Source organism: Triticum urartu, chromosome 6 (genome assembly GCF_003073215.2).
Source record: "Triticum urartu cultivar G1812 chromosome 6, Tu2.1, whole genome shotgun sequence".
Classification (NCBI taxonomy): Eukaryota; Viridiplantae; Streptophyta; class Magnoliopsida; order Poales; family Poaceae; genus Triticum; species Triticum urartu.
Genome location: NC_053027.1, coordinates 60,454,985 through 60,482,648, shown reverse-complemented (window position 1 = coordinate 60,482,648; position 27,664 = coordinate 60,454,985). Strand labels below are relative to the sequence as shown.

Genomic DNA, 27,664 nt, shown 5'->3' with positions numbered 1-27,664 from the left:
ATACCTTTGTTCACCTTGCCATCCTTCTTATCCGCCAAATACTTGGGGCAGTTCCGCTTCCAGTGACCAGTCTGCTTGCAGTAGAAGCACTCAGTTTCAGGCTTAGGTCCAGACTTGGGTTTCTTCTCCTGACCAGCAACTTGCTTGCCGTTCTTCTTGAAGTTCCCCTTCTTCTTCCCTTTGCCCTTTTTCTTGAAACTAGTGGTCTTGTTAACCATCAACACTTGATGCTCCTTCTTGATTTCTACCTCCGCAGCTTTCAGCATTGCGAAAGCTCGGGAATAGTCTTATTCATCCCTTGCATATTATAGTTCATCACGAAGCTCTTGTAGCTTGGTGGCAGTGATTGGAGAATTCTGTCAATGACGCAATCATCTGGAAGATTAACTCCCAATTGAATCAAGTGATTATTATACCCAGACATTTTGAGTATATGCTCACTGACAGAACTATTCTCCTCCATCTTGCAGCTATAGAACTTATTGGAGACTTCATATCTCTCAATCCGGGCATTTGCTTGAAATATTAACTTCAACTCCTGGAACATCTCATATGCTCCATGACGTTCAAAACGTCGTTGAAGTCCCGATTCTAAGCCGTAAAGCATGGCACACTGAACTATCGAGTAGTCATCGGCTTTGCTCTGCCAGACGTTCATAACATCTGGTGTTGCTCCAGCAGCAGGCCTGGCACCCAGCGGTGCTTCCAGGACGTAATTCTTCTGAGCAGCAATGAGGATAATCCTCAAGTTACGGACCCAGTCCGTGTAATTGCTACCATCATCTTTCAACTTTGCTTTCTCAAGGAACGCATTAAAATTCAACGGAACAACAGCACGAGCCATCTATCTACAATCAACATAAACAAGCAAGATACTATCAGGGACTAAGTTCATGATAAATTTAAGTTCAATTAATCATATTACTAAAGAACTCCCACTTAGATAGACATCCCTCTAATCTTCTAAGTGATTACGTGATCCAAATCAACTAAACCATAACCGATCATCACGTGAGATGGAGTAGTTTTCAATGGTGAACATCGTTTATGTTGATCATATCTACTATATGATTCACGCTCGACCTTTCGGTCTCCGTGTTCCGAGGCCATATCTGCATATGCTAGGCTCGTCAAGTTTAACCTGAGTATTCTGCTTGTGCAAAAACTGGCTTGCACCCGTTGTAGATGGACGTAGAGCTTATCACACCCGATCATCACGTGGTGTCTGGGCACGACGAACTTTGGCAATGGTGCATACTCAGGGAGAACAGTTCTTGATAATTTAGTGAGAGATCATCTTATAATGCTACCGTCAATCAAAGCAAGATAAGATGCATAAAAAGATAAACATCACATGCAATCAATTTAAGTGATATGATATGGCCATCATCATCTTGTGCTTGTGATCTCCATCTCCGAAGCACCGTCATAATCACCATCGTCACCGGCGCGACACCTTGATCTCCATCGTAGCATCGTTGTCGTCTCGCCAATCTTATGCTTCCACGACTATCACTACCGTTTAGTAATAAAGTAAAGCATTACATCGCGATTGCATTGCATACAATAAAGCGACAACCATATGGCTCCTGCCAGTTGCCGATAACTCGGTTACAAAACATGATCATCTCATACAATAAAATTCAGCATCATGCCTTGACCATATCACATCACAACATGCCCTGCAAAAACAAGTTAGACGTCCTCTACTTTGTTGTTGCAAGTTTTACGTGGCTGCTACGGGCTTAAGTAAGAACCAATCTCACCTACGCATCAAAACCACAACGATAGTTTGTCAAATAGACTCCGTTTTAACCTTCGCAAGGACCGGGCGTAGCCACACTTGGTTCAACTAAAGTTGGAGAGACAGTCGCCCGCAAGCCATCTATGTGCAAAGCACGTCGAGGGAACCGGTCTCGCGTAAGCGTACGCGTAAGGTTGGTCCGGGTCGTCTCGTCCAACAATACCGCCGAACCAAAGTATGACATGCTGGTAGGCAGTATGACTTATATCGCCCACAACTCACTTGTGTTCTACTCGTGCATATAACATCAACATAAATAACCTAGGCTCGGATGCCACTGTTTGGTTTCGTAGTAATTTCAAAATTTTCCTACGCACACGCAAGATCATGTGATGCATAGCAACGAGAGGGGAGAGTGTTGTCTATGTACCCAACGCAGACCGACTGCGGAAGCGCTGACACGATGTAGAGGAAGTAGTCGTACGTCTTCACGATCCAACCGATCAAGCACCGAAACTACGGCACCTCCGAGTTCGAGCACACGTTCAGCTCGATGACGATCCCCGGACTCCGATCCAGCAAAGTGTCGGGGAAGAGTTCCGTCAGCACGACGGCGTGGTGACGATCTTGATGAACTACAGCAGCAGGGCTTCGCCTAAACTCCGCTACAGTATTATCGAGGAATATGGTGGCAGGGGGCACCGCACACGGCTAAGGAATAGATCACGTGGATCAACTTGTGTGTTTCTGGGGTGCCTCTGCCTTAGTATATAAAGGAGCCAAGGGGGAGGGGGGCGCCGGCCAGGAGGAGGGCGCAGGAGGAGTCCTACTACTTCCGGGAGTAGGACTCCCCCCCCCCCAATCCTATTCCAACTAGGATTCCCAAGGGGGAAAGAGGGAGAGGGGTGGCCGGCCACCTCTCCTAGTCCTAATAGGACTAGGGGAGGGGGGAGGCGTGCAGCCCTTATGGGCAGCCCTTTCATCTTTCCACTAAGGCCCACTAAGGCCCATATGATTCCCGGGGGGTTCCGGTAACCTCCCGGTAACCCGGTAAAATCCCGATTTCACCCGGAACACTTCCGATATCCAAATATAGGCTTCCAATATATCAATCTTTACGTCTCGACCATTTTGAGACTCCTCGTCATGTCCGTGATCACATCCGGGACTCCGAACAACCTTCGGTACATCAAAATGCATAAACTCATAATATAACTGTCATCGTAACCTTAAGCGTGCGGACCCTACGGGTTCGAGAACAATGTAGACATGACCGAGACATGTCTCCGGTCAATAACCAATAGCGGGACCTGGATGCCCATATTGGCTCCTACATATTCTACGAAGATCTTTATCGGTCAGACCGCATAACAACATACGTTGTTCCCTTTGTCATCGGTATGTTACTTGCCCGAGATTCGATCGTCGGTATCCAATACCTAGTTCAATCTCGTTACCGGCAAGTCTCTTTACTCGTTCCGTAATACATCATCTCACAACTAACATATTAGTTGTAATGCTTGCAAGGCTTATGTGATGTGTATTACCAAGAGGGCCCAGAGATACCTCTCCGACAATCGGAGTGACAAATCCTAATCTCGAAATACGCCAACCCAACATCTACCTTTGGAGACACCTGTAATGCTCCTTTATAATCACCCAGTTACGTTGTGACGTTTGGTAGCACCCAAAGTGTTCCTCCGGAAAACGGGAGTTGCATAATCTCATAGTCATAGGAACATGTATAAGTCATGAAGAAAGCAATAGCAACAAACTAAACGATCGGGTGCTAAGCTAATGGAATGGGTCATGTCAATCAGATCATTCAACTAATGATGTGACCTCGTTAATCAAATAACAACTCATTGTTCATGGTCAGGAAACATAACCATCTTTGATTAACGAGCTAGTCAAGTAGAGGCATACTAGTGACACTTTGTTTGTCTATGTATTCACACATGTATTATGTTTCCGGTTAATACAATTCCAGCATGAATAATAAACATTTATCATGATTATAAGGAAATAAATAATAACTTTATTATTGCCTCTAGGGCATATTTCCTTCACCATATCTGCTTAAATCATCTGTGAAGGTGAGAAAATAATGATATCCGCCACGAGCCTCAATATTCATCGGACCACATACATCTGTATGTATGATTTCCAACAAATCTGTTGCTCTCTCCATAGTACCGGAGAACGACGTTTTAGTCATCTTGCCCATGAGGCACGGTTCGCAAGTACCAAGTGATTCATAATCAAGTGGTTCCAAAAATCCATCAGTATGGAGTTTCTTCATGCGCTTTACACCAATATGACCTAAACGGCAGTGCCACAAATAAGTTGCACTATCATTATCAACTCTGTATCTTTTGGCTTCAACATTATGAATATGTGTGTTACTACTATCGAGATTCAATAAGAATAGACCACTCTTCAAGGGTGCATGACCATAAAAGATATTACTCATATAAATAGAACAACCATTATTCTCTGATTTAAATGAATAGCCGTCTCGCATCAAACAAGATCCAGATATAATGTTCATGCTTAACCTGGCACCAAATAACAATTATTTAGGTCTAATATTAATCCCGAAGGTAGATGTAGAGGTAGCGTGCCGACCGCGATCACATCGACTTTGGAACCGTTTCCCACGCGCATCGTCACCTCGTCCTTAGCCAATCTTCGCTTAATCCGTAGTCCCTGTTTCGAGTTGCAAATATTAGCAACAGAACCAGTATCAAATACCCAGGTGCTACTGCGAGCATTAGTAAGGTACACATCAATAACATGTATATCACATATACCTTTGTTCACCTTGCCATCCTTCTTATCCGCCAAATACTTGGGGCAGTTCCGCTTCCAGTGACCAGTCTGCTTGCAGTAGAAGCACTCAGTTTCAGGCTTAGGTCCAGACTTGGGTTTCTTCTCTTGAGCAGCAACTTGCTTGTTGTTCTTCTTGAAGTTCCCCTTCTTCTTCCCTTTGCCCTTTTTCTTGAAACTAGTGGTCTTGTTGACCATCAACACTTGATGCTCCTTTTTGATTTCTACCTCCGCAGCTTTCAGCATTGCGAAAGCTCGGGAATAGTCTTTATCATCCCTTGCATATTATAGTTCATCACGAAGCTCTTGTAGCTTGGTGGCAGTGATTGGAGAATTCTGTCAATGACGCAATCATCTGGAAGATTAACTCCCAATTGAATCAAGTGATTATTATACCCAGACATTTTGAGTATATGCTCACTGACAGAACTGTTCTCCTCCATCTTGCAGCTATAGAACTTATTGGAGACTTCATATCTCTCAATCCGGGCATTTGCTTGAAATATTAACTTCAACTCCTGGAACATCTCATATGCTCCATGACGTTCAAAACGTCGTTGAAGTCCCGGTTCTAAGCCATAAAGCATGGCACACTGAACTATCGAGTAGTCATCAGCTTTGCTCTGCCAGACGTTCACAACATCTGGTGTTGCTCCAGTAGCAGGCCTGGCGCCCAGCGGTGCTTCCAGGACGTAATTCTTCCGTGCAGCAATGAGGATAATCCTCAAGTTACGGACCCAGTCCGTGTAATTGCTACCATCATCTTTCAACTTTGCTTTCTCAAGGAACGCATTAAAATTCAACGGAACAACAGCACGGGCCATTTATCTACAATCATACATAAAACAAGCAAGATACTATCAGGTACTAAGTTCATGATAAATTTAGGTTCAATTAATCATATTACTTAAAGAACTCCCACTTAGATAGACATCCCTCTAATTCTCTAAGTGATCACGTGATCCAAATCAACTAAACCATGTCCGATCATCACGTGAGATGGAGTAGTTTCATTGGTGAACATCACTATGTTGATCATATCTACTATATGATTCACGCTCGACCTTTCGGTCTCCGTGTTCCGAGGCCATATCTGTATATGCTTGGCTCGTCAAGTATAACCTGAGTATTCCGCGTGTGCAACTGTTTTGCACCCGTTGTATTTGAACGTAGAGCCTATCACACCCGATCATCACGTGGTGTCTCAGCACGAAGAACTTTCGCAATGGTGCATACTCAGGGAGAACACTTCTTGATAATTTAGTGAGAGATCATCTAATGCTACCGTCAATCAAAGCAAAATAAGATGCATAAAAGATAAACATCACATGCAATCAATATAAGTGATATGATATGGCCATCATCATCTTGTGCTTGTGATCTCCATCTCCGAAGCACCGTCATGATCACCATCATCACCGGCGCGACACCTTGATCTCCATCGTAGCATCGTTGTCGTCTCGCCAATCTTATGCTTCCACGACTATCGCTACCGCTTAGTGATAAAGTAAAGCATTACAGCGCGATTGCATTGCATACAATAAAGCGATAACCATATGGCTCCTGCCAGTTGCCGATAACTCGGTTACAAAACATGATCATCTCATACAATAAAATTTAGCATCATGTCTTGACCATATCACATCACAACATGCCCTGCAAAAACAAGTTAGACGTCCTCTACTTTGTTGTTGCATGTTTTACGTGGCTGCTACGGGCTTAAGCAAGAACTAATCTTAACTACGCATCAAAACCACAACGATAGTTTGTCATGTTGGTGCTGTTTTAACCTTCACAAGGACCGGGCGTAGCCACACTTGGTTCAACTAAAGTTGGAGAAACTGTCACCCGCAAGCCACCTATGTGCAAAGCACGTCGGGAGAACCGGTCTCGCGTAAGCGTACGCGTAATGTCGGTCCGGGCCGCTTCGTCCAACAATACCGCCGAACCAAAGTATGACATGCTGGTAAGCAGTATGACTTATATCGCCCACAACTCACTTGTGTTCTACTCGTGCGTATATCATCAACATATAAAACCTAGGCTCGGATGCCACTGTTGGGGAATGTAGTAAGTTCAAAAAATTTCCTACGCACACGCAAGATTATGGTGATGCATAGCAACGAGAGGGGGAGAGTGTGATCTACGTACCCTTGTAGATCGACAAAGGAAGCGTTAACTTGGTTGATGTAGTCGTACGTCTTCACGGCCCGACCGATCAAGCACCGAAACTACGGCACCTCCGAGTTCTAGCACACGTTCAGCTCGACGACAATCCCCGGACTCCGATCCAGCAAAGTGTTGGGGAAGAGTTCCGTCAGCATGACGGCGTGGTGACGATCTTGATGTACTACTGTCGCAGGGCTTCGCCTAAGCACCGCTACAATATTATCGAGGACTATGGTGGAAGGGGGCACCGCACACGGCTATGAATATGATCACGTGGATCAACTTTTTTTCTCTAGGGGGTGCCCCTGCCTCCGTATATAAAGGCTCAAGGGAGGGGGGCCGGCCGACCAGGAGAGGCACGCCAGGAGGAGTCCTACTCCCTCCGGGAGTAGGACTCCCCCTTTCCTAGTTGGAATAGGATTCGCGGAGGGGGGAAAAGAGGAGAGAGAGGAGGAAGGGGGGCCGGCCCCCTCTCCTTGTCCAATTCGGACCAAGGGGGGGAGGGGCGCGCGGCCCATCTCTGGCCACCTCTCCTCTCTTCCACTAAGGCCCACTAAGGCCCATATACCTCCCGGGGGGTTCCGGTAACCTCCCGGTACTCCGGTAAAATCCCGATTTCACCCGGAACACTTCCGATATCCAAACATAGGCTTCCAATATATCAATCTTTATGTCTCGACCATTTCGAGACTCCTCGTCATGTCCGTGATCACATCTGGGACTCCGAACAATCTTCGGTACATCAAAATGCATAAACTCATAATATAACTGTCATCGTAACCTTAAGCGTGCGGACCCTACGGGTTCGAGAACAATGTAGACATGACCGAGACACGTCTCCGGTCAATAACCAATAGCGGAACCTGGATGCTCATATTGGCTCCTACATATTCTACGAAGATCTTTTATCGGTCAGACCGCGTAACAACATACGTTGTTCCCTTTGTCATCGGTATGTTACTTGCCCGAGATTCGATCATCGGTATCCTATACCTAGTTCAATCTCGTTACCGGCAAGTCTCTTTACTCGTTCTGTAATACATCATCCCACAACTAACTCATTAGTTGCAATGCTTGCAAGGCTTAAGTGATGTGCATTACCGAGAGGGCCCAGAGATACCTCTCCGACAATCGGAGTGACAAATCCTAATCTCGAAATACGCTAACCCAACATGTACCTTTGGAGACACCTGTAGAGCTCCTTTATAATCACCCAGTTATGTTGTGACGTTTGGTAGCACACAAAGTGTTCCTCTGGCAAACGGGAGTTGCATAATCTCATAGTCATAGGAACATGTATAAGTCATGAAGAAAGCAATAGCAACATACTAAACGATCGGGTGCTAAGCTAATGGAATGGTTCATGTCAATCAGATCATTCAACTAATGATGTGATCCCGTTAATCAAATAACAACTCTTTGTCCATGGTTAGGAAACATAACCATCTTTGATTAACGAGCTAGTCAAGTAGAGGCATACTAGTGACACTCTGTTTGTCTATGTATTCACACATGTATTATGTTTCTGGTTAATACAATTCTAGCATGAATAATAAACTTTTATCATGATATAAGGAAATAAATAATAACTTTATTATTGCCTCTAGGGCATATTTCCTTCACCATCAGGGGGCCCACGAGGTAGGGGGCGCGCCCAGGGGGTAGGGCGTGCCCCCACCCTCGTGGGAATGGTGTGGCCCCCCTGGTGAATTTCTTGCTCTCAATATTTTTTATATATTTGGAAAACATCTTCTGTGAAGTTTCAGGACTTTTGGAGCTGTGCAGAATAGGTCTCTAATATTTGCTCCTTTTCCAGCCCAGAATCCGAGATACCGGCATTCTCCCTCTTTATGTAAACCTTGTAAAATAAGAGAGAATAGACATAAGTATTGTGACATAATGTGTAATAACAACCCATAATGCAATAAATATCGATATAAAAGCATGATACAAAATGGACCTATCAATACTTTTCATGACATATAACACATATTTAATTCCTCAAACCAATGACTTAGAACTACGTGAATAACTTATTCACCTAGACGGAGGTAGTAGCGTTATTGGTAGATGTCGCACACCCAGGCGTACGTGGTAGGTAATGGGCCGACATATCTATAGGGTCCTGGTTTGGTTTTGGGAGGCTTCCAGTTGTGAAGCTTCTTGGAACTTTTGGTCGTTTTTTAAAGTGTCTAATCAATTTTTTTCTGCTTTATGTCCTTTTTCCTTTTTCTATATCATTTCCCCTCTTTTCTCTCTTTTTATTTTTTTGCACCAAAATTTTCAAATGTGGGAACTTTTCTAAATTCATGTTTTTTTTTCAAATTTGTGATTTTTCCAAATCTAGTTCATACATTATAGAATTGTCTAATAGTTACAAGTAAGCTACATAATTGTACCATACAACTCTAAGTCGAGATAATTGTTAGATTTCTTGCAAAAAAAGATAATTGTTATACTCGTATATCACACAAATATATACATCAAGATATTTAAAAGTTGTAAAATAGAAATAAACATATATAAATACCCTAATGTAGACTTAAGGGATCAAAACATTCCCTAATTGAATATGATTTCCATTTTGAATTCAAATAATATTCACTTTAGCAAAATATCTAAACATAATTTTAATTAAATACAAAGTTCTACTTTAACGTTGGTGTTTTTGCAAATAGAGTGTAATACTTGTATAATTGACTTGAAATATTTAATCTCATCAATGTTATTAAACAAGGTAGTAAAATTTAACACTGAATATTGTATGTTGGACATTGTATTGTAAAAATTTATTTAAATTAAGCGACCAAATAATATAAGTAAAAATGATCAGTATAAATAGACTACATCATTCTTTTGTTTACACTTATGATATTTCGCAATACTGATATGAAATATGAAAAAAGTTTGTAGTGTAGTAATTTTGCTGAGATATCTAGATCACAGTTAAGATCTTTCAGTCATCAAAATAAGTGATATATTTATTCTTTTAATTGTATTTAATATATTATATGTGAGTTAATTTTATTTTATACAATTCCCAATACATAATTTATAAAATTTAAAGATAATTAAATTTTCAAATCATAAGATAAAATTAAGCCAGACAAATATTTAGATAACAAAAATATATTCATTTATATTACCGTCCAAATCGTGATATAATTGCTTAAATACTCAATTTAAAAAAATATTTATAGTTAAACCAGATGTGTAAATTAATATTAAAATATATCATGTTTGTCATATTATTTTATATATTATATTAATCAGTAATTATAATGTTATATATTATTTTATTTATATTATATACAATTAAATTTAATTGTTTAATTATGTATGTAAAAAGTTTCTATTTTTTACTTAAACTTTACTATTATCTTTAACTTGATAAGATAATTTTTCTATTGTAACTTACCAATGTAAAAAACCATGAGCAACTCGCAACGACAATCTTTACAGGATTATAGACATAGTAACAAAGTTGTATGGCACACCAAGCCCAATATGAGGACGACCCACTTAATAGATAAATCATACTCTAAACTATGAGCTTCAAGATTAATTTCCTTCCCTCATGAACATACCGACACTCTGTGAATGCAAATTGCACGAGCGGAGATCTCCTTGATGATGAAATCACGTCGTCCCCTATTCCATCCTAAATATCTTTTAACAACTTATAGACATTTAAAACCATTCAGCTGCGCATCAGGGGCAGTCGATGGCGCTGTCCACGTCCGCAAGCTACGAGACAAGCGATAGAGTCCACGTTGGCAAGGCTCGTTCGCTTCGTCGCGAAGAAAGGCCGAAGGAAAAGAAATAGAGAGGAAAAAAAATAGGTGGAACCTGAGTCCGTCCCTTCCACCTGATGCCCCCATCTATCTCGCTTCTCTCTCTCTCGCCTTCTCTTTTTCCGCCGCCGCCGCCTTCGCCGGCCGGTTCCGACGAAATCCGGCGGTCTCAGTTATCGTGCTGGCTACCAATCTCCTCCTCTCCTCGCGCTCTGTATGCTCCACTGCATCGATTCGTCGATCCCACCCGTGTACTCGACCTCCTCGTCGCCGGCGATGCTACGGCGTCTTGGTGCGGTCGTCTCCGTCTCCTGTTGCACTCTCTCGTCCTGTTGTGCCTCCTAAATGGCGCGGTGCTCTCTCCTTTCTGAGCTTCGCCGTATTCTTTGTGTGTGGCGGCTGATGTAGCTCTGCCTCCATGGCTCCGTCCCCACGCTTGTAGCAGCGGCCCAAGGAGGAGCTTCATACTCGGCATGTGGAGCTCGAGACGCGGCGGTGGTCCATGGCATCGAGACCATCCGTCTTCCTCTACAGAAGCAGCGCGGGCCGCAGAGACGCCCGGCTCCATCCTGCTCTCATGTCGCAGTTCTTCTGCCCGACGAAGAAGAGAGGCGAATAGGAGAAGCACGATGCAAGTACACAAGTTTTTCTCTTCTTTCCGAAATTTTCCCGCCTCTCTTCCAGTGCCGTACTCCTAGAGCTTCTCATCTTTGTGTCTTTGTTTCTGCAGATGTTGTTTCTCTATGCCTACAAGGTGTTCGAAGAAATTCCAAGAAGACTGACAGGGAGTTTTTGTATCAGAACATGTATTTGCAGGTGTTATGTCAAAAGACCTAAAATGTAGGCTACCTATGTTGATTATAATAAGGGTGTTTCCTTGTGTGTTGATTTAGATGTTTTTTTTCAATGTCTTTGAGTAAGCCTGTCATGCCATTGTTTTACTTCAGAGTTTTCAAGTTTGCCATATACCACTTTGTGAGCTAAGAAATACTTATAGTTGACTCAACCAAGAAATACTTATAGTTGAATATGGTTTGATAAGCTCCTTGTTTGACCCTGAATCCTCCAGATAAACTCGAGCAATCATACTACAACATTTCCTCAACTGCAATTAAAGTCGAAAGATGGTTGCTTACTTTAAAACTTTTCTCACATAAGTATGTATTTGGACAGATCATAATGTCCGGTGTGTAGTGATGCTTGATAAAATATCTGCTTTTAGCCCCGGGACTCATGCTTCAGCATATGTTCCATCACGTGATAATTATACACTTGGTTAGTAGTGTTTCCTATTTTCTTATCCTTAGCTTACCCTGCATTCTTGATACTTCAGTTAACATGTTTATTAGTTTTTCATGTCACTCCTGCTTGACATGCCAATTCCCAAAGAAACAAAATCTTGATACCTCAATCTTGAAGTTTATAGATTGGGTGGTTCGTGTGCACGTACAACAACAAATTAAGCAATAAGTACAAGTCGACAATCAGAGGTGCAAATCGACAACCGGCTCTTCATGTTATAGATTCTTCATTTTGTTTTTTTTCCTAGCTTAGTTTGTAGGTGCATTCAGATTTTGTTTTGGGGACAAAGAATAATCCATTTTTAATTGGGGAACCTGTTGCTCATTTTGTGCCGGACTGAAAAGCTCAACTGAAGGAAGACACTTTTTTTCTATGTGCAAATTCTTTTATTGTTGGAAGAATATGTAAAGAAGAAAGAAATTTTACCCCATGAGTAATTCATCGAATATCATGTTTGTAGATTCACGTATAACTTGTAGGACACGTGATGAGGAGGGGAAGCGGCTGCGATCAAGCCACCGCCGTTGAGTCGACGGTGTCGTGCCTCTGCGACCGGGATCAGGCAAGGTAGATGGGAAGAAGTGGCGCCCCTCTCCCCTGAGCTCCAGATCCATGGCAGCAGCAGCAGCGAGGTAAGCAGCGGCAAAGGGCTCCCACCTACACCTCTTCCATTATTTTTTTCCCATCTCCAATAGAAGAGCTTTATTAGATTTTGTCGGGTTCATATGAAAAGTTGACTGAAATTTTGAAGGACGTCCCATATACTAAATGCCCGTAATTAGGTGTTGCAAGCTGGAACCTAAATGCTTACTACGTTTCCATTTTGATTGTCAAAGCATAAAACGTATGCAAGTAGTAGAAGCAATCAAGCGTGACAGACCTGTTTTGTTTTTCCTCTAGCAGGACATCCGCGACGTATATCCCAAGAAGTTGCCAAACTACAAGGCCAAGCTGAAAAATTTCTTTGAAGAGCACTTGTGTACTGACGAAGAGATACGCTATTTTCTTGAGGGCAGTGGTAGACTGGTAGGTGCCTTCTTTATCCTTTTTTGGCATTTTAAATGAGAAAGCCATAAACCGTTATATTTCCAGTGATAATCACGGTAACATGCTTTACCAAATTGTTTTTTTAATGTTGTCAAGGATACTTTGATGCGAGGGACCAAAATGAAGAGTGGATCTGTATAGCAGTGAAGGAAGGGGGCATGATTGTTTTGCCTGCAGGAATGTATCATGGATTCACGTTGGACAATGACAACTACATCAAAGGTATCTTTTAATTTCTTCTTCAGCCCCCACCATGAGTGTTGGCCTCCTTAAAACTTGTATATACTAAATGAATAAAACTGAGTGGACTATGTATTCTTTTCTGAATGTAATTTACTTTTGTGAGTGAATTAGTGATAACTTCAATTTTTCTGGACTCGATCATCTCAAGGCTTCTTATGGCCTGATATTTGCCCATAGGAATTTGACTGCTGGCTTTGTTGTTTCTGAAAATGGATAATGGATGATGCAAATTTGGTGACAAGCTCCCCGTTGTGTGTTGGGGGTGACTTACATATGCGGATATGCCATTTCCCCTCTCCGGCAATCGTCGTCGAGTCAGCAAATCGATCCGGTCCGTGTCAGGCGATGCTAGAAAATATCATAGGCTTGTAGGGCGTGATGGTGTATATTCCCAAGAATGGATGTTTACTTGGTAGCTAAGGATTGATCCATTGTGTATTTGTTGTTACCAAATAGATCCCTTTTTAACCTTTTAGAAATGAGAAGTTGACTTCTTGTAAATAATTTGGTGTACATGATTTGTCAACAAAAAATAATGTTATATGATGAACGAATGATGTGTTTAACAGCAAAAGTGATGTTTGACATTGATATTTCTTATTCTTCAAACGAATTACCTTCTTGTGGATAACAGTACTATCCTGAACTTGTTAACATAGCATTGTAGTAAACAGTTGACATAAGATTTCTGTAGAAAATTATATCTGTTGTCTATGGAATTGTGTTGAATGGTTGCCAACAGAATGTTTGAAGAATTGCCCAATAAAGAACCTTCTTAATGTATGTTTTCTCAAGCATTTTTATTAGGCTGTTACCGTCATATCATATTTATCACTTTTCTGTTTATTCTATTAGACAAACACAAAGCTTTATTCATTATTGTGTTATAAGAGAAACTTCTTTACTACTGGTTTGCTCAGTCCTGGGCTTTCATCAATTTTAGACAACCTCAAATATCACTTTTACTCCTACCACATAATTCCACTTCTCATTTCTTTCGGCGATACGTGTCTACTGAAATTATGAATTTATTTTTCCTTTTGTCAACTGTAGGCAAGGGCGTAAAGCATCTGGGGATAGAATAGAACTAGAAAGACGAAATCATCAGCGTATAACAATGCCCACCTCCTTGCTGATCAAGCTGTTCGACCTGTCTAACATGATCAATTTTGTGTTATAGAGACTATGCTCCAGTTGTTTGTAGTTGTGCTCCGAATAGATGTCCCCCTACTTGTAATAGATAATCACACTTTGCTATAGTAAGTTGAAGAGCCGGTGTTTGTATGCAGCTGCCCCACACATACTGGAAACAGGAGAATGAAAGGGGTGTGAAGCTCGCCGTCGACACGCATCGGCTTTGTGTGCGCCGCCAGCGGCCAACCACTCAGCATCCAACCAGGTACCACCCAATCGATTCCATCAGAAAATCGACTCTCACTTTTCTCCTGTCTGTCCACCCTTTTCCAAATGCTCTAGATCTGCATATACTCCTGCCATAGTAGCTCACAAATAGCTCTCTTACAAGCTACTATAGGTTATGTAGTAGATTCTTAATTTATGCCCTACATCTCTTCGAAATATGTTGGTTCTAGCTAACCAGGCTCTTCACAACAATACAACCATCAATTTTGTTAGGTTTAAAAATGTAAAATATATGCAAGGAAGAGCCTGCCGCATTGACACGAAGAATGTGCTTACCCACAATTTTTCATGCATCATTGTTGAATCACAATGATATAAACTCACAGCATACCTGTCTGTGGCATTTTGCATTTTGTAAAACAGTGCACTGTGAACTAAATTCACTCAGTGCAGGAAGTATACCTCATTATCTGTCTTCACAAAATACCTCATTATCTGTCTGCACAATTTGTGAGGCAATGGACTTTATTAAACTTTTATCACTGCGCTGCTTGCCCGCTTGCGCCTCAATACTATGTTCGATTCTATTTGAATTCATATACACAATTTCTATTTCAAACAAATATTATTCTTATTTCTCATGCTAACAATTCTCTAAACACGTTTTCCGTAGTGCGATGAAGACGACCATCTAGAGTACATACGCGGTAAGCATGCACCATGTTGGTTATGTATGAAACGCAGCTGCATCGCCTGCTATTTTGTTCTCTTCTTCTCCACACTGCTGAAAACCAGCATATTATATATGTAAATACAAACAACTTATAGCATCATGATACACAATATAACATCATATTAGTCTAATTCTTGCTCTGCAGTTTTAGGTACCTGTGCTTGCCTCATATTTGTTTCCTGACTTTACCGATTCCTCTCACCATGGCTCTCTGTCATCATTTCCAGTGTCACTGCTGCTATGAAACTTTTCTTGAACCATTTGTGAGTTCTCAAGTTTAGAGCTTAAAAGGAGTTGCCGTACAATTTTGTAATTTCTTATCATTTCTTAGTTGTTTAGCTTCATCTATTCTTGAACCATTTGTGAACTATGAAATTTTGTAATTTCTTAGTTGTTTAGCTTCATCTATTCTTGGGTCCACTTTTCTCTAAGTCGAAGCTTTAGCTTCAAGAAACCAATCATGTTTAATTTGCAATTAGCATGTGTCTTATTCATCATATATGTGTGTGTTCTCAACTTTAGGAGTTACAAGGAGCGATGGTACAATTTTACAATCTGCCATGCTTTTGTACTTGAACTTCACTGCTTCCGAAGAATGATCCTTAACTTAGTTACTTACCTTCATGTCTTTCTTATAGGATAGCTTTGGAACTTGGGTACACTTTTCTCTTATATAAAGCTTTATCTTCAAACAATCAATGATATTTAAGGCTGTTCCATAACCCACCTCATTTGGTTCTCACCGATATTGAGCGCAATGCAGGAGCACCTGGTTAGCTTGAGGAACATTGTTATTGGGGCAATGAGGTTAAGATCTATGAGCACCATGTAGACGCCACAGCCACAGCCATGTAAACCAAACATCAAGTACTATGTATGCACCATCATACAAGACATTTGCCAAGCCACAGTGAATCGTAACTTCAAAACACATTCTTTCTTGCATATTGCATGACACTGTACATCCCTCTCACTTCCTTCCTTTCTCCTGCCAGTATTTTCAGGTTCACTACACCAAAGAGAATCCGATGGACTACATTAACCTGGATGATGATACACTGAAGATCAGGATTGTTGACGGCAATTGCATGATGATTGTCGCATCATGCTGGGAACTGACAAGAGGGCCACCATCACCACCAACTTGTCAGAGTTCTGCCGCCGTGCACACATCCGCGAAGGAGACATCTGCGCATTCCGCTTCAAGGTCACCGAAAATGCCGCCTTGCTCTCACCGTGCCATCGCCTCTAGACGCATTATCGACAATGACAGAAGTCGAGTATGAATATGATCCTTCCATGTACGGAGCTTATGACGTACTGAACCTTGCTTCTTTTGGATGTTGCAACATGGTGCTTTTGAACAGATAGCATATATGTTGTCAGGCATGTAACCTCTAAGATCGCCACTCATCAGCTTTAACTATCTGCAATGCGACTCTTATCGATGTCTGTTTATTTCTGCTGTTGTGCTCTCTTTCAAATATCACTTGCTTGATAGTAACATCACATGTGCTAACTAGTACACAGGACGTTGAAAGGGGCGTGTCCTACCTGGCACCGCCCAGCTCCCGCTCAGGTGGCGCGCCTACTAGTTTGAAACAATGAAGAGCTGGCGAGGGGAAAGGCGCTCAACATCAGAGCACGTATACCATGAAAAGACCACCACAAATCGAATATCCAATTCTCAGCCTGGGCTCGTCTGCTCCCGGCCAATAAACAATTCATAAAAAAATCCAAAAAATCCAAAATTTTTGTGCAAGGTAGATAATTTAGTGCGTGCAGTGTGCTTCAAATTTCAGAACATTTGGATATCTGAGTAGCTCGGAAAAAAAGACAAATAATACATAGATTTGTTTTTTTTGTCGAGAGCTACTCAGATGTCCAAATGATTTGACATATGTTACTAGTCTATGTCGGATTCCCCGCGTTGAGATCTTCAAAACTAAATCCAATGTTGATAGGTTTGATGATTTTTTTTACCAAAAAAAAGGGACAAAAAACCAAACCAAGAGCTCGAGTTTTTTTTCTTTCCGAAAGAGGAACGCTCGCGGAAAAAAAAACAAATAACGCGCCTTTTTCGTTTCCGAGAGGCATGGCCGTGACTCTGCGAAAGCACAATCATGCCTCTCGCAAAACCGTGCCTCTTGCGGAAGAAGAAAATAGATAACGCGTTTTTTCCGTTTCCGAGAGGCATGGCCGTGACTCTGCGAAAGCACAACCATGCCTCTCGCGGAAGAAAAAAAAACAGAAAATGCTTTTTTTCTCTTTCCAAAAGGCACAACTATGACTCTTGTGAAAGCACACCTGTGTCTCTCTTGGAAGCAAAACCGTGCCTCTCCTGGAAGGAAAAAAATAAAAATATGTTTTTTCCGTTTCTGAGAGGCATGGCCGTGACTCTAGCGAAAGCAAAACCGTGCCTCTCGTGGAAGGAAAAAACAGAAAACACGTTTATTTTTCCGTTTCCAAAAGGCACGGTCGTGACTCTCGCGAAAGCACAACCGTACCTCTCGCGGAAGGGAAAAAAAATAGAAAACGCGTTTTTTTACGTTTCCGAAAGGTACGGCCGTGACTCTCGCGAAAGCACATCCGTGCCTCTCGCGGAAGGATGCTTCTCCGAAAGGCACGGTCAGGACTCTCGTGAAAGCACAACAGTGCCTTTCGCGGAAGCAAAACCGTGACTCTAGTGAAAGAAAAAACGCATTTTTTCGCACAAAAGGATTTTTTTTTCCAAATATTTTATTTGACCGAAAAGCTAAGGAAGATCTGTGAAAAACCGAAACGTCAAAAAAACCGAAAAAAACCTATTTAAAAAGCCAAAAACGTGTGCCGAAAAAAAAAATCCGGAGGGAGCGCACTAAACGCGACACGTGGCGGGCGGCTGAGAGCGCGCCAAATGGCACTGATCATTGCGAGGTTTAAAAAAAGCGCTTGTTAACTAGTTGCTCCCTAAAACAACGTGCCAAAACAAAAAGACTACAGAGATTAGATTTGTTTAGCAACCCATTACAGGCCCATAGGACGAAAGGCCCACAAAAAATCTTTGGCCCGCTCCCACCCCCTCTATATAACTCCACCGTGGGCATAGACGCCAACACAGCACCTCTCTAGGGTTTGAACCGCCGCCGCCGCAGTCCCTCCACCCCACGGCCGCTCATGGCGCGGCGGAGGCGGCGGCTCCTTTTGCCCTCGTCTTGCGCGGCATCTCTACTTTCTCTCGCCCTCTTATCTGCCATTAGATCTTGATTTTCTGTTGTTTTTGTGCAGTGATGATTGCTTTATTTCTGACACCTCTTGTACGAGAAGCGCCATTGTTGCACTTCGCTGAGCAGATTGCAGCAAACATATCTGAGCACAATCACGCGCTAATTTGTTTGTTTATTTTTGATGGATTTGCAACAACTAGCATCTTGGTAAGAATCGCTGGCCGTGATGAGCACTGCTTATTTCTGACACCTCTTGTATGAGAAGGGACTAGTCCCTTCCATGAGCAGATTAGCAACCCTCTGAGCCCATCTTATGATCAAGATCTCTTTCTGTGAATGTTCCTTCTCCGCTTGGTTGTTTGTCTTGTCATTTGGCTTCAATATGAGCAATAGCTGTGATGAGCATCGCTTCCTTCTGACACCTCTTGTATGAGAAGTGCGCCTCTCTCCAGAGAGGCGCCCTTCGTTGAGCAGAGTATAGCAACTGTCTGAGCTTTGCTTTATGTTGCTTGCGCCAGCTTTACAATTTTCGTTGACCAGAGTATAGTCTGTTAGATGGTTCACTCTTAGATTAGTTGCGTGTCCTTTTTGTTTGCAATTTTAGTACTCCCTCTGTAAACTAATGTAAGAGTGTTTAGATCACTATTTTAGTGATCTAAACACTCTTATATTAGTTTATGGAGGGAGTATGTTATTGTACGTATCTCGTGCATATTTGTATGGTAGGCGATTTAGAATTTATAATTAGGGGCCTGTCGTCCTGTAGCTTTGAAATTCTCTGTTTTTTGTTAACGTTGCATTTTTTGCTTACCTGAATGACCGCTGTTCTTGGTGATTTGATGGAACTTCTGTTGCTGATTTCAATTTAATTTTGCTATTCTTGAACTGATAAAACAAGTCAAGATAACTGTCCTCTCACATCTGATTTGTTGAAGAGCTACGAGATGCGAGTTACATAGTGGCACGAGATTCACTCATGCACTATGCAGCTGAATCCACTGCAAGCCAACTGAAGAAACAAACTCAAAGTGTGGTGATTATCAGTTCAGAATTAATCTTAGAGGGTGTTTGTTTCCAAGACTTATTGGTTTAGGGACTTAAAAAAGTCTCTAGAAGTCCCATCTAAACCAAACAGGAGGTCTTTATAGGGACTTAAAGTGGGCAGTTGGGACTTGTGAAATAAGACTCTCAAGGAGGGACTTATAGGGACTTGTAGTTATAATATGGTCTTTTAGTCCATGTTAAGTCCCAGGAACCAAACAGGTAGGGACTTAAGACTTATAAGTTGGGACTAAAAAAGTCCCAGGACTTATGAACCAAACAGGGCCTTATTGCATTCAACAACACATAAAAAACAATGTTAAAGATGCACTTATGGTTAACTGGGATTGATTGCTCCCAACATTGAGGAATTCATCAATAGATAGATCATGAGCAGCCCAGTCTTAATTTTGTGTGTTGTCTCTTGTCTCAACTTGTGATTTGTTTGTGCTTCGTCATCTGGTCATTGGGATGTTCAGTCTCTTGAGGCTGATTTGTTTCCACTGGACTCGTTCCCTTGAAGCAACAGTGTTCTGTTGTATATGAGTTAGCCCCTCTTTTGCCCTTTGGCATCTCTCTCCCAGGGCATTGGCAGCTCTTACATAAATGCACACGTCACACAAAAATTCCTGTCGACACGTTCTTGGTAATTTGATTTTGACAGCTGTGATGAGCCCATTTTACAGTTACAGACCTGTAATGACTCCTGTGGAAATGATCGCATGGTCGAAGAACATCTAAGGGACTGAGTTGTTTGCTATCAGTGGTTTAGATATTTCTCTGTTTGTTTTGATTTTCTTATCTTAACAGTATTTGTGCCTGTAAATCTGTATGGATCTTGGGTAATGAGAAGATGGAGAAAGCAAATGTTACTGTCACTATCCAGTGTGGAATTTGTGAAATTTTATGAAATTTCAGCTGGTCTTTATTCCCACAGCCCTACATGAGGAGTAATTTTCTTGTCTTGCACGATCTTGGGTAATAAAGATCAGATGTGTAATTTTCTTGTCTTGCACGATGCTGACCCTGGGTTTGTCGGATGGATCTCGGTTCTCTGTGATGAAGGAAAGCCCCAATGCTGTGGAGATTGTTTTGGTGGCAATGATTATTATCTTTCCCGTGTTTCTGATTTAACTCCTGAAGTATAAGGGAAAACATGGTTGAATTTCTTAAAGCCACTGTAAATACCAAATCCTTTACTTTATGATCTTGGTTTATGTTGTTTGTTCATGGTGGTGATGATAAACACTTTCAGCAAACATGCCAGTTCTGCTTCTGAAAATTCATGACTGAAAAGCCTGTAATATACTGATCTGAGCCATGATCAATCATCTTTTATCTATTGTACAATCCTAGTTTAGTTTCTGATCCTGTAATACTACAAATTCGTTTGAAGACTTTATGATGCATATCCCACCAGGATCCTGTTTGCAGGATGAACCTACCTGGAGGCTTGAAATTGATGGGCAAGTCTGAGGTTCTCTGATGAAAGATTTTTCTTTCTTTTGGTTGTTGGTCTCTGTTTTGTTGCCGAGTTTGACTATCCTCTTGCAAGTTTTTCTGATTTGTGGAAGAGGCTGAAAATCTTGGTAGAGCGTGTGTTGTCATCAGCTTTGTCTCTTGTTCCTATGAGATGGGAGTTAAATAATGACACAAAATTTAACAAATTTCCACTGCGTCCCTGCAGCAATTGCAACTGTATGGAGAAACAAGCTGAGATATTGTTCTAGAACAAGTTACCTGGGCCATATTCTAAACTTGAAACCTGATTGAGTAACAGTTGCCATGAAATGAATTAGCTGTGAATTGTGAAATGGAATTGAATTTGCTGACGCTGGTAGCACGAATTAGTAGCTAATGTGGTAACGGTACAGACATTTCACTCGTAAGTGAATGACGCTTGGAACATCTTTATGTCTTTGTTCTATACCCCATCAACTTAAAACCAGTGAATGGTTAAAGCAAGAGATTTCTACTGGGTTATCTTAACATTTCTTAACCAAGAGATTTCTACTGTGTTATCTTATCACTTGTTAATTTCTGGAACTTAGGTGTTTGACTTCTCTTCATGGTAATTTCGTCTGGATGAAGTTGTTTTCCTTTCATGTTAGGAGTTTTATGAAATTTCAGCTGGTCTTTATTCCCACAGCCCTACATGATGAACTTCATATTTTAGCTATGGATTTATGTCCAGATGGAGCTATAATTTTTGTCATAGTTACTCTGATAGGGCATTACTGATTTGATATTTGGGAAATAACATTGCTATGATGATAAATTAATGGCTTGTTTCTCAAAACATTTGCAGTTCCCGCATAAGAGCTTTCGCCCTGACAGGCTGCTATCCTACACTCTCACTGGAAAGTTCCATGTGTCGACTAATAATATCTAATACTCCCTCCGTTCCTAAATATTTGTCTTTTTAGAGATTTCAAATGGACAACGACATACGGATGTATATAGACATTTTTTAGAGTGTAGATTCACTCATTTTGCTTTGTATGTAGTCACTTGTTGAAATCTCTAGAAAGCCAAATATTTAGAAACGACAGAGTAATATCTGATTCCTTGCATTAGCACGGTAGTTGTTCTTTTCCCCCTTGTGAATTCATTAATCTTCCTGTGCAAACCAAGGGTGGCAAATGATGTGAAATACTGAATCTTCAGTTTCAACTTTGAACCCAAATTTTGAAGTGCTTAGTTGTGCAATTTTTGGACAATGACATTTGTTTGTTCAACACTCCTGTGGTTTTCATTTGAGTGATTGCATTAAGTACAAGGGGAAATATGGTTGAATTTCTTAATATAAGCCATATGAATATTAATTCTTATTTTTGCACTTTTCTTCAGAGATTTTTGTTTTCTATTTTGACAAGACTTCCATGACAATTCTGCTTTTGAGAATTTATGACTGAAAAATCTGATATATTGATTTGACCCATTGCAGTTTACAAAAGCGGTTTTAGCCCAGTGGTGATACCTGGGAATTCATGATTAATTAGCCTGGTGGTGATAGCTTACATGTGTACTTAGTCTTAATTAGGAGATTGTAATTTGTTCTAAAACATCATGTGAAATTCCAATGATGATATGCCCAACATTTGGAGGTGCAGACGGCTCCAGGATCTTGTTTACAGGATGAACCTACCTGGAGGCGCTGTATCCATGTGACATCAATGGGTAAGTCTGAGGTTCTTGAGATCACATGTAATTTGCTGTTTTCAAGTTTTTGTTTTCAACTGATAAAACTAAGCATTTCTGTATCATTTTTGCTGAGTTTAGGTATCCTCTCACAAATATCTCTGATTTCCGGAAGAGATGCAATCTTATTTGTGTTAAACAGAACTTGATTTAATAGAACATAAAATGTAGATAAATGATGCGCAAGAAATTAAAAAATGTCTGTATTTATATCATTTTCATTTGATATTATTTTCTGGTAACTTTGACGGCTCTTTATTCATTTGGGGTAATATGAAAGCTGGATCCACCTGTGGTTATCATATAGCTCCATGCAGTGTTTACTCCCACACACAGTAAATGATCAAAGGATGAGAAAATACTGCAACAATATGATCTATGATCTGATTCTTAGTATTTAAGTCTCTGATGATGACTTTGCCAATTTTTTTTTATTTTTTCTATGTTTTTTCCCAAAAAGTCTTCTTTTTGGGATGCGATGAAGCAAAGTTGGTCTGTGTTTCTGATGTCCAGCGGTTGATAACATCTTTAATTTCCTTCTGATCCCGTGTGCAAGTGCATCTTCTTTCATCCATTTTCCTTGTAATTGTGTTCTTAGATATTTTCTTGTTTTTGTGTAGTTTTGTGGCATTGCGGAGATGAATTATGAAGTTTTGCATGTAGATGCATCTGGTGGCAATGAGAAGTCATATCATATGACTGAGCAATGAAATGCCATCTGTAATGTTTCGGGACTGCCTCACCATTGCCTTTCAACTGTGGATGATTTTGCCATTTGTACTTGTGAAGAATGTTCATACGTGCTGCAACAAAACAGATGTTATTTGTGATGTTGCGGTCATGGATTAAACTACATCATAGACAAGCATATGTCTGAATTTTCTTATGTGGAACTTTGTGTGTTTCTTATAAGTGTGGGCCAAAGATGGAGTACGGGACATAGCCAACAGTTTGATGATTTTTTTCATGCCCTTACATGCTATAGTTAACTTTAGTGTGTGACATGATAAGATGGTTGACTATGTCCGCACTCCATCCGAACTGTTTGTTGTTGATTCTTCTGGTCCAGCTTTTGTTGCTACGTTCCTTCTTGGCCGCAATCTTTCTGAATGCTGTAGATCTGATCTTGTTCCCTGTTGATTTTTTTTTGATGCGTTGTTCCCTGTTGAATTCTCTGCCCTCTTCCTCTTAACAGCGTGCCCTTCTGGCAATGTCTCCTTGCTGGTCAATAATTGAAGAAAAATAATCTCAATTTAAAGACTTCATTTTTTCACCAAGCGTGATTTCCCTTGAGAGCTCCATCAACAACGGAGGGGCCATAAGGGTCGGTAATGCTCAGCACATTCCTCAAAATCAGGCTTGGCGAAAGCAATTGTAGCATGATATACTGTTTAGTGCAAGTTTGAAGTTCCGGCGTGCGGTGAACAATCAAAGGACTAGGATAGCCAGAAAGGTTTTCAATGTATTTTTAATGTTAAGTTGTCTGAGCTGTTCTCTTTTATACTGGATACTGTTTTCCTTGATGAATAAGATAACCATCTGAACTCTGTTATGTTGCAAAGTTTCATTCTATCCGTGGCGCACCAGCTTTTGTGTGGTATTAGTACACTTCTTCAGATTGAATCTGATGTCCTTGCCCTCAAAACAATTCTCAGGGACTATGAGATGGCATCGCGACAGAAAGTTAATTTGTAGAAATCTTCTATTTTCTTCGAGAAAGGAAGCACAAAGGACACCAAAGAACAACTTAAGGCTGTCATTGGGATTACTTCTGAAGCTCAAAGTGAGAAATATTTGAGGCTGCCCACAGTCTTGGGAAAATCCAAGGAGGGAATGTTTAAATATGCCTGAGAGAGTGCAAAGGGTAAGGTCACGGGATGGAAGGGGCAAAGGACTATCTAAGAAGGCTCGTGAGGTGTTGGTCAAATCGGGGCTCTAGTCAACCCCAACTTTCACTATAAGTTGCTTTCAGCTCATCAAAAAATTGTGTGGGAACCTGACATCTATCTTTTCTAACTTTTGGTGAGGTGAAGCAAATGGGAGAAAAAGGTTCATTGGATTGCATGGAAGAAAATGTGTGAGAGTAAGAGCATCTCCAGCCGTTGGCTCTTCAGTAGGCGCTAAAAATCGCCCTCGGGGGCGTACCAGCGCAAAACGCGCGCTGGGGGCATGATGCCATTCAGTCGAGGTGTCCATGGGATTTTTTTTGAACGGCATAAACACGGCGAGTTCATGCATATTTCGGCGACTTCAAACCAAATTCAACCAAACACGGCATGAACACACCCGCTCATACATATTTAAAGTATTTTACAAAAAGAAAAAGCACACTACTATTTTACAAAAAGAAAAAGCACACTACTAGGCCTGCCCGCCGTCTCGCTCGCCTCGTCGCTCCTCGCCGGCCGCCACCCTTGTAGTTCTACATGCCGAGGAGGCTGTAGAACCGCGTGTCGTTGTCGCCGCCTCCGCCGTGACCGCCGTCCCTGCTGCAACCCTCCCTCGGTTGGCGTAGCGGGTTGGACGGTCCGATGGCGTCCTCGTCGTCCTCGCTGTCGAGGATCACGACGTCGTGCTCGTCCTCGCGCCCACGCTTGCGGACGGCGATCTTCTCCAGGGCCTGGGTTTGCCGGGTCATCTCAGTCTGGAGGTAGTCGTCGCGCGCCCATCGCAGGGCGTCCGCGTCGGAGAAGCCGCGCCGGGCTATCTCCTCGTACTCCGGGGGGAGACTGGGCTCTGGTTTGGGCGCGACGAGGACGAGGCGCCCGAAAGCGGGGGTGGAGTCGGCGATGCGGATACCGGAGCCGCGGGTGTGCCGGCTGATAGGCGTGTCCTGGGGCTCCGGCTTGACGGGCGTGTCCTGGGGCTCCGGCTTGACGGGCGTGTCCTGGGGCTCCGGCTTGACGGGGCGGAGGCAGGGAGAGCCGGTCGACCGACCGGACGAGGAGGAGGACACCCCGGGGTCCATGCGCCTCGGCGTCCACGAGCTCCCACGGCGGCGAGAGAAGGACGAGGGGGGGGATACTCCAGCCTCCGCGTGTTGCCGCCCTCGATGTACTCGAGAACGGCCTCCAGCGTGCGGCCGGGCACGCCCCACCATCGGCGCCGTCCCTCGGAGTTGAGCCTACCGGAGGGCACGACGCCGTTGGTGGCCTCGAGCTGCTCGGCATGACGGCGGCGGAAGTACGGCTCCCAAAGCGGGCTGTCGGGGACGTAGCGCGGTCCCTCCCTCGCCGCCCGCGGCAGAGAGGCACGGATACGCGCGATCTCGGCACGACGCGCCGCCCCGATGGGCGGTGGTGGCACCGGGACCCCGCTGGCGCTGATTCTCCACGCCCCAGGCACCCGCATGTCCGGCGAGACCGGGTACTCGGCCTCGAAGAGGAGCCGAGTTTCGTCCTTGTGAAGGTGGCGGCGGTTGAAGCCGTTCGCCGCCGCGATGTCGCTTGGGAATCGTTCGGCCATTTCTTTGAACTGGGACGGCGAGGGGAGAGGGAGGAAGGGGAGAGAGGGCGCGTCGGCGGTGGAGACTCTGTGCGTGCCACCGGCGCGCTGGGGTCGGCTTATATAGGCGGAGGCGGCGCGAGCCCGCGCGGCCGCCTCGTCTACGCGTGGCATGCGCGGGGACGCGCGTCGTCACGCCTTCACTGCGCCGCTCGTGAGGCATCAATGGCGGAGGCTGACCGGCGCGACAGCTTTGGCATTGATTCGCCACGGGAAACGAGGCGATGAGGACGACGAATCGGCGAGAAGCGAGACGAGTCGCTGGCAAGGAGGGCCCGCGGCTCTTTCGCGCCAAAAACGATACGCCCGTGAGTGCCCCCAGCGTGCCGGGTTCGGGTTGGGTCCGTCGGCGCCAATTTCGACCCGAGCCGGCGAAAATTGGGCCCTTAGAGATGCGACTGGGCTGATTTTTTGGCGCGGACGGCCGAAAAGTCGCCTGAGGGGCCTTGTTGGAAGCGCGGCTGGAGATGCTCTAAGTAGGAGGAAGGGAGGGATGGGATTTCGAGATATGGAAGCTTTCAACCAGACTTTACTAGCAAAGCAAGCCTGGAGACTGTTGCAAGTCCCTTCTTCTCAGTGTGGGCACGTCCTTAAGGCATGTTACTATAATCATGGAACAATCCTCAATGTGACATGTCCGAGTGGTGCATCATATACTTTCAGAAGCATCTTGCATGGCAGGGACTTGCTCCTGAAAGGACTTATATGAAGAGTGGGTGATGAATCTACCATCCACATTCATCATGATAGTTGGATCCCTCACAAGGGTGGCCTAAGGCCATTGGGCCAGGTGTACGTGCCGGGGATAACGAGGGTGAGCGATCTACTAAATGACGAGGCTATAGGGTGGGATCGACACAAGCTGGAAGCAATGTTCACCGAGGGCGACGTACATGATATTCTTCAGATTTTTGTGGGAGGTCTGGGTAGATGACATCTTGGCATGGAATTTTACGAAGAACCGATAATTTTTGGTGAAGTTTGCTTATCACCTATGTATGGAAAAGAAGAAGACGAGAACAGGACAGCCCGGCTCGTCCTCAACGGCGGCAAGAACCAATGCGCCGGGGAAGGTGTTGATCCATGTGTGACGACTGATCAAGAACGGCGTGGCGGTGGGATCTGAACTACTTTGTAGAAGAATCAAGCCCGGCGTTTTTTGTCCCGCTTGTGGAGGTGAAGAAACAATGTATCACAGGTTTTGGGGCTGCTATCATTCCATGCTTTTCTGGAAGGAGTTGAGCTCGGTTTTGGGTGTGAGGGTGGCGAACCCACCTCGATCAATGTGCACTGAGAGTTCGATTGCATCCTGGATGCTTCAGTGGATGTCGGATGCTTTAGATGACGAAAAGTCAACGATGGTTCAGGGCTTATATGCTATTCCCTCCGTCCCAAAATTGGTCTTAGATTTGTCTAAATACGGATGTATCAAGTCATGTTTTAGTATTAGATACATTCATATCTAGACAAATTTAAGACAAGAATTTTG

General features: G+C 43.0%; 1 protein-coding gene, 1 long non-coding RNA gene, 7 other non-coding genes and 2 pseudogenes across 9 annotated transcripts; all 11 read left to right on the top strand.

Moving 5' to 3' along the window:
- The first annotated feature begins 11,038 nt into the window (after positions 1-11,038).
- LOC125516544 (acireductone dioxygenase 2-like) lies at positions 11,039-16,686 on the top strand. Its single transcript, XM_048681953.1, has 8 exons — positions 11,039-11,147; positions 11,267-11,352; positions 12,742-12,856; positions 12,982-13,107; positions 14,418-14,527; positions 15,164-15,197; positions 15,987-16,140; positions 16,219-16,686. Exons 1-5 carry the CDS (start codon positions 11,039-11,041, stop codon positions 14,447-14,449), a joined length of 468 nt encoding a protein of 155 aa, XP_048537910.1. The 3' UTR covers positions 14,450-14,527; positions 15,164-15,197; positions 15,987-16,140; positions 16,219-16,686.
- Positions 16,687-18,331: 1,645 nt separating this feature from the next.
- Positions 18,332-24,215, top strand: LOC125514374. The gene is made up of 2 exons (XR_007286379.1): positions 18,332-22,650; positions 23,292-24,215. It is a non-coding gene; the product is annotated as an uncharacterized LOC125514374 (long non-coding RNA).
- LOC125517791 lies at positions 18,486-18,578 on the top strand. Its single transcript, XR_007287799.1, has one exon. It is a non-coding gene; the product is annotated as a small nucleolar RNA snoR1 (small nucleolar RNA).
- Positions 18,649-18,736, top strand: LOC125517789. The gene has a single exon (XR_007287797.1). It is a non-coding gene; the product is annotated as a small nucleolar RNA snoR1 (small nucleolar RNA).
- LOC125517790 lies at positions 18,821-18,924 on the top strand. The gene has a single exon (XR_007287798.1). It is a non-coding gene; the product is annotated as a small nucleolar RNA snoR1 (small nucleolar RNA).
- Positions 20,130-20,225, top strand: LOC125517698 (annotated as a pseudogene).
- Positions 20,567-20,648, top strand: LOC125517810. Its single transcript, XR_007287815.1, has one exon. It is a non-coding gene; the product is annotated as a small nucleolar RNA U36a (small nucleolar RNA).
- Positions 20,698-20,794, top strand: LOC125517709. Its single transcript, XR_007287752.1, has one exon. It is a non-coding gene; the product is annotated as a small nucleolar RNA Z223 (small nucleolar RNA).
- On the top strand, positions 21,026-21,131 carry LOC125517799. Its single transcript, XR_007287807.1, has one exon. It is a non-coding gene; the product is annotated as a small nucleolar RNA snoR97 (small nucleolar RNA).
- LOC125517736 lies at positions 22,549-22,663 on the top strand. Its single transcript, XR_007287776.1, has one exon. It is a non-coding gene; the product is annotated as a small nucleolar RNA Z278 (small nucleolar RNA).
- LOC125517732 lies at positions 23,012-23,085 on the top strand (annotated as a pseudogene).
- Positions 24,216-27,664: the final 3,449 nt, after the last annotated feature.

What these genes read in the sequence shown, in the direction of transcription:
- LOC125516544 (XM_048681953.1), top strand. Translation starts at nt 11,039, where the DNA reads ATGGCATCGAGACCATCCGTCTTCCTCTACAGAAGCAGCGCGGGCCGC. An exon ending in ATCAGAACATGTATTTGCAG is followed by an intron (nt 11,353 to 12,741) that starts GTGTTATGTCAA and finishes TTCCTCTAGCAG; the next exon opens with GACATCCGCGACGTATATCC. An exon ending in CAATGACAACTACATCAAAG is followed by an intron (nt 13,108 to 14,417) that starts GTATCTTTTAAT and finishes GTTTGTATGCAG; the next exon opens with CTGCCCCACACATACTGGAA.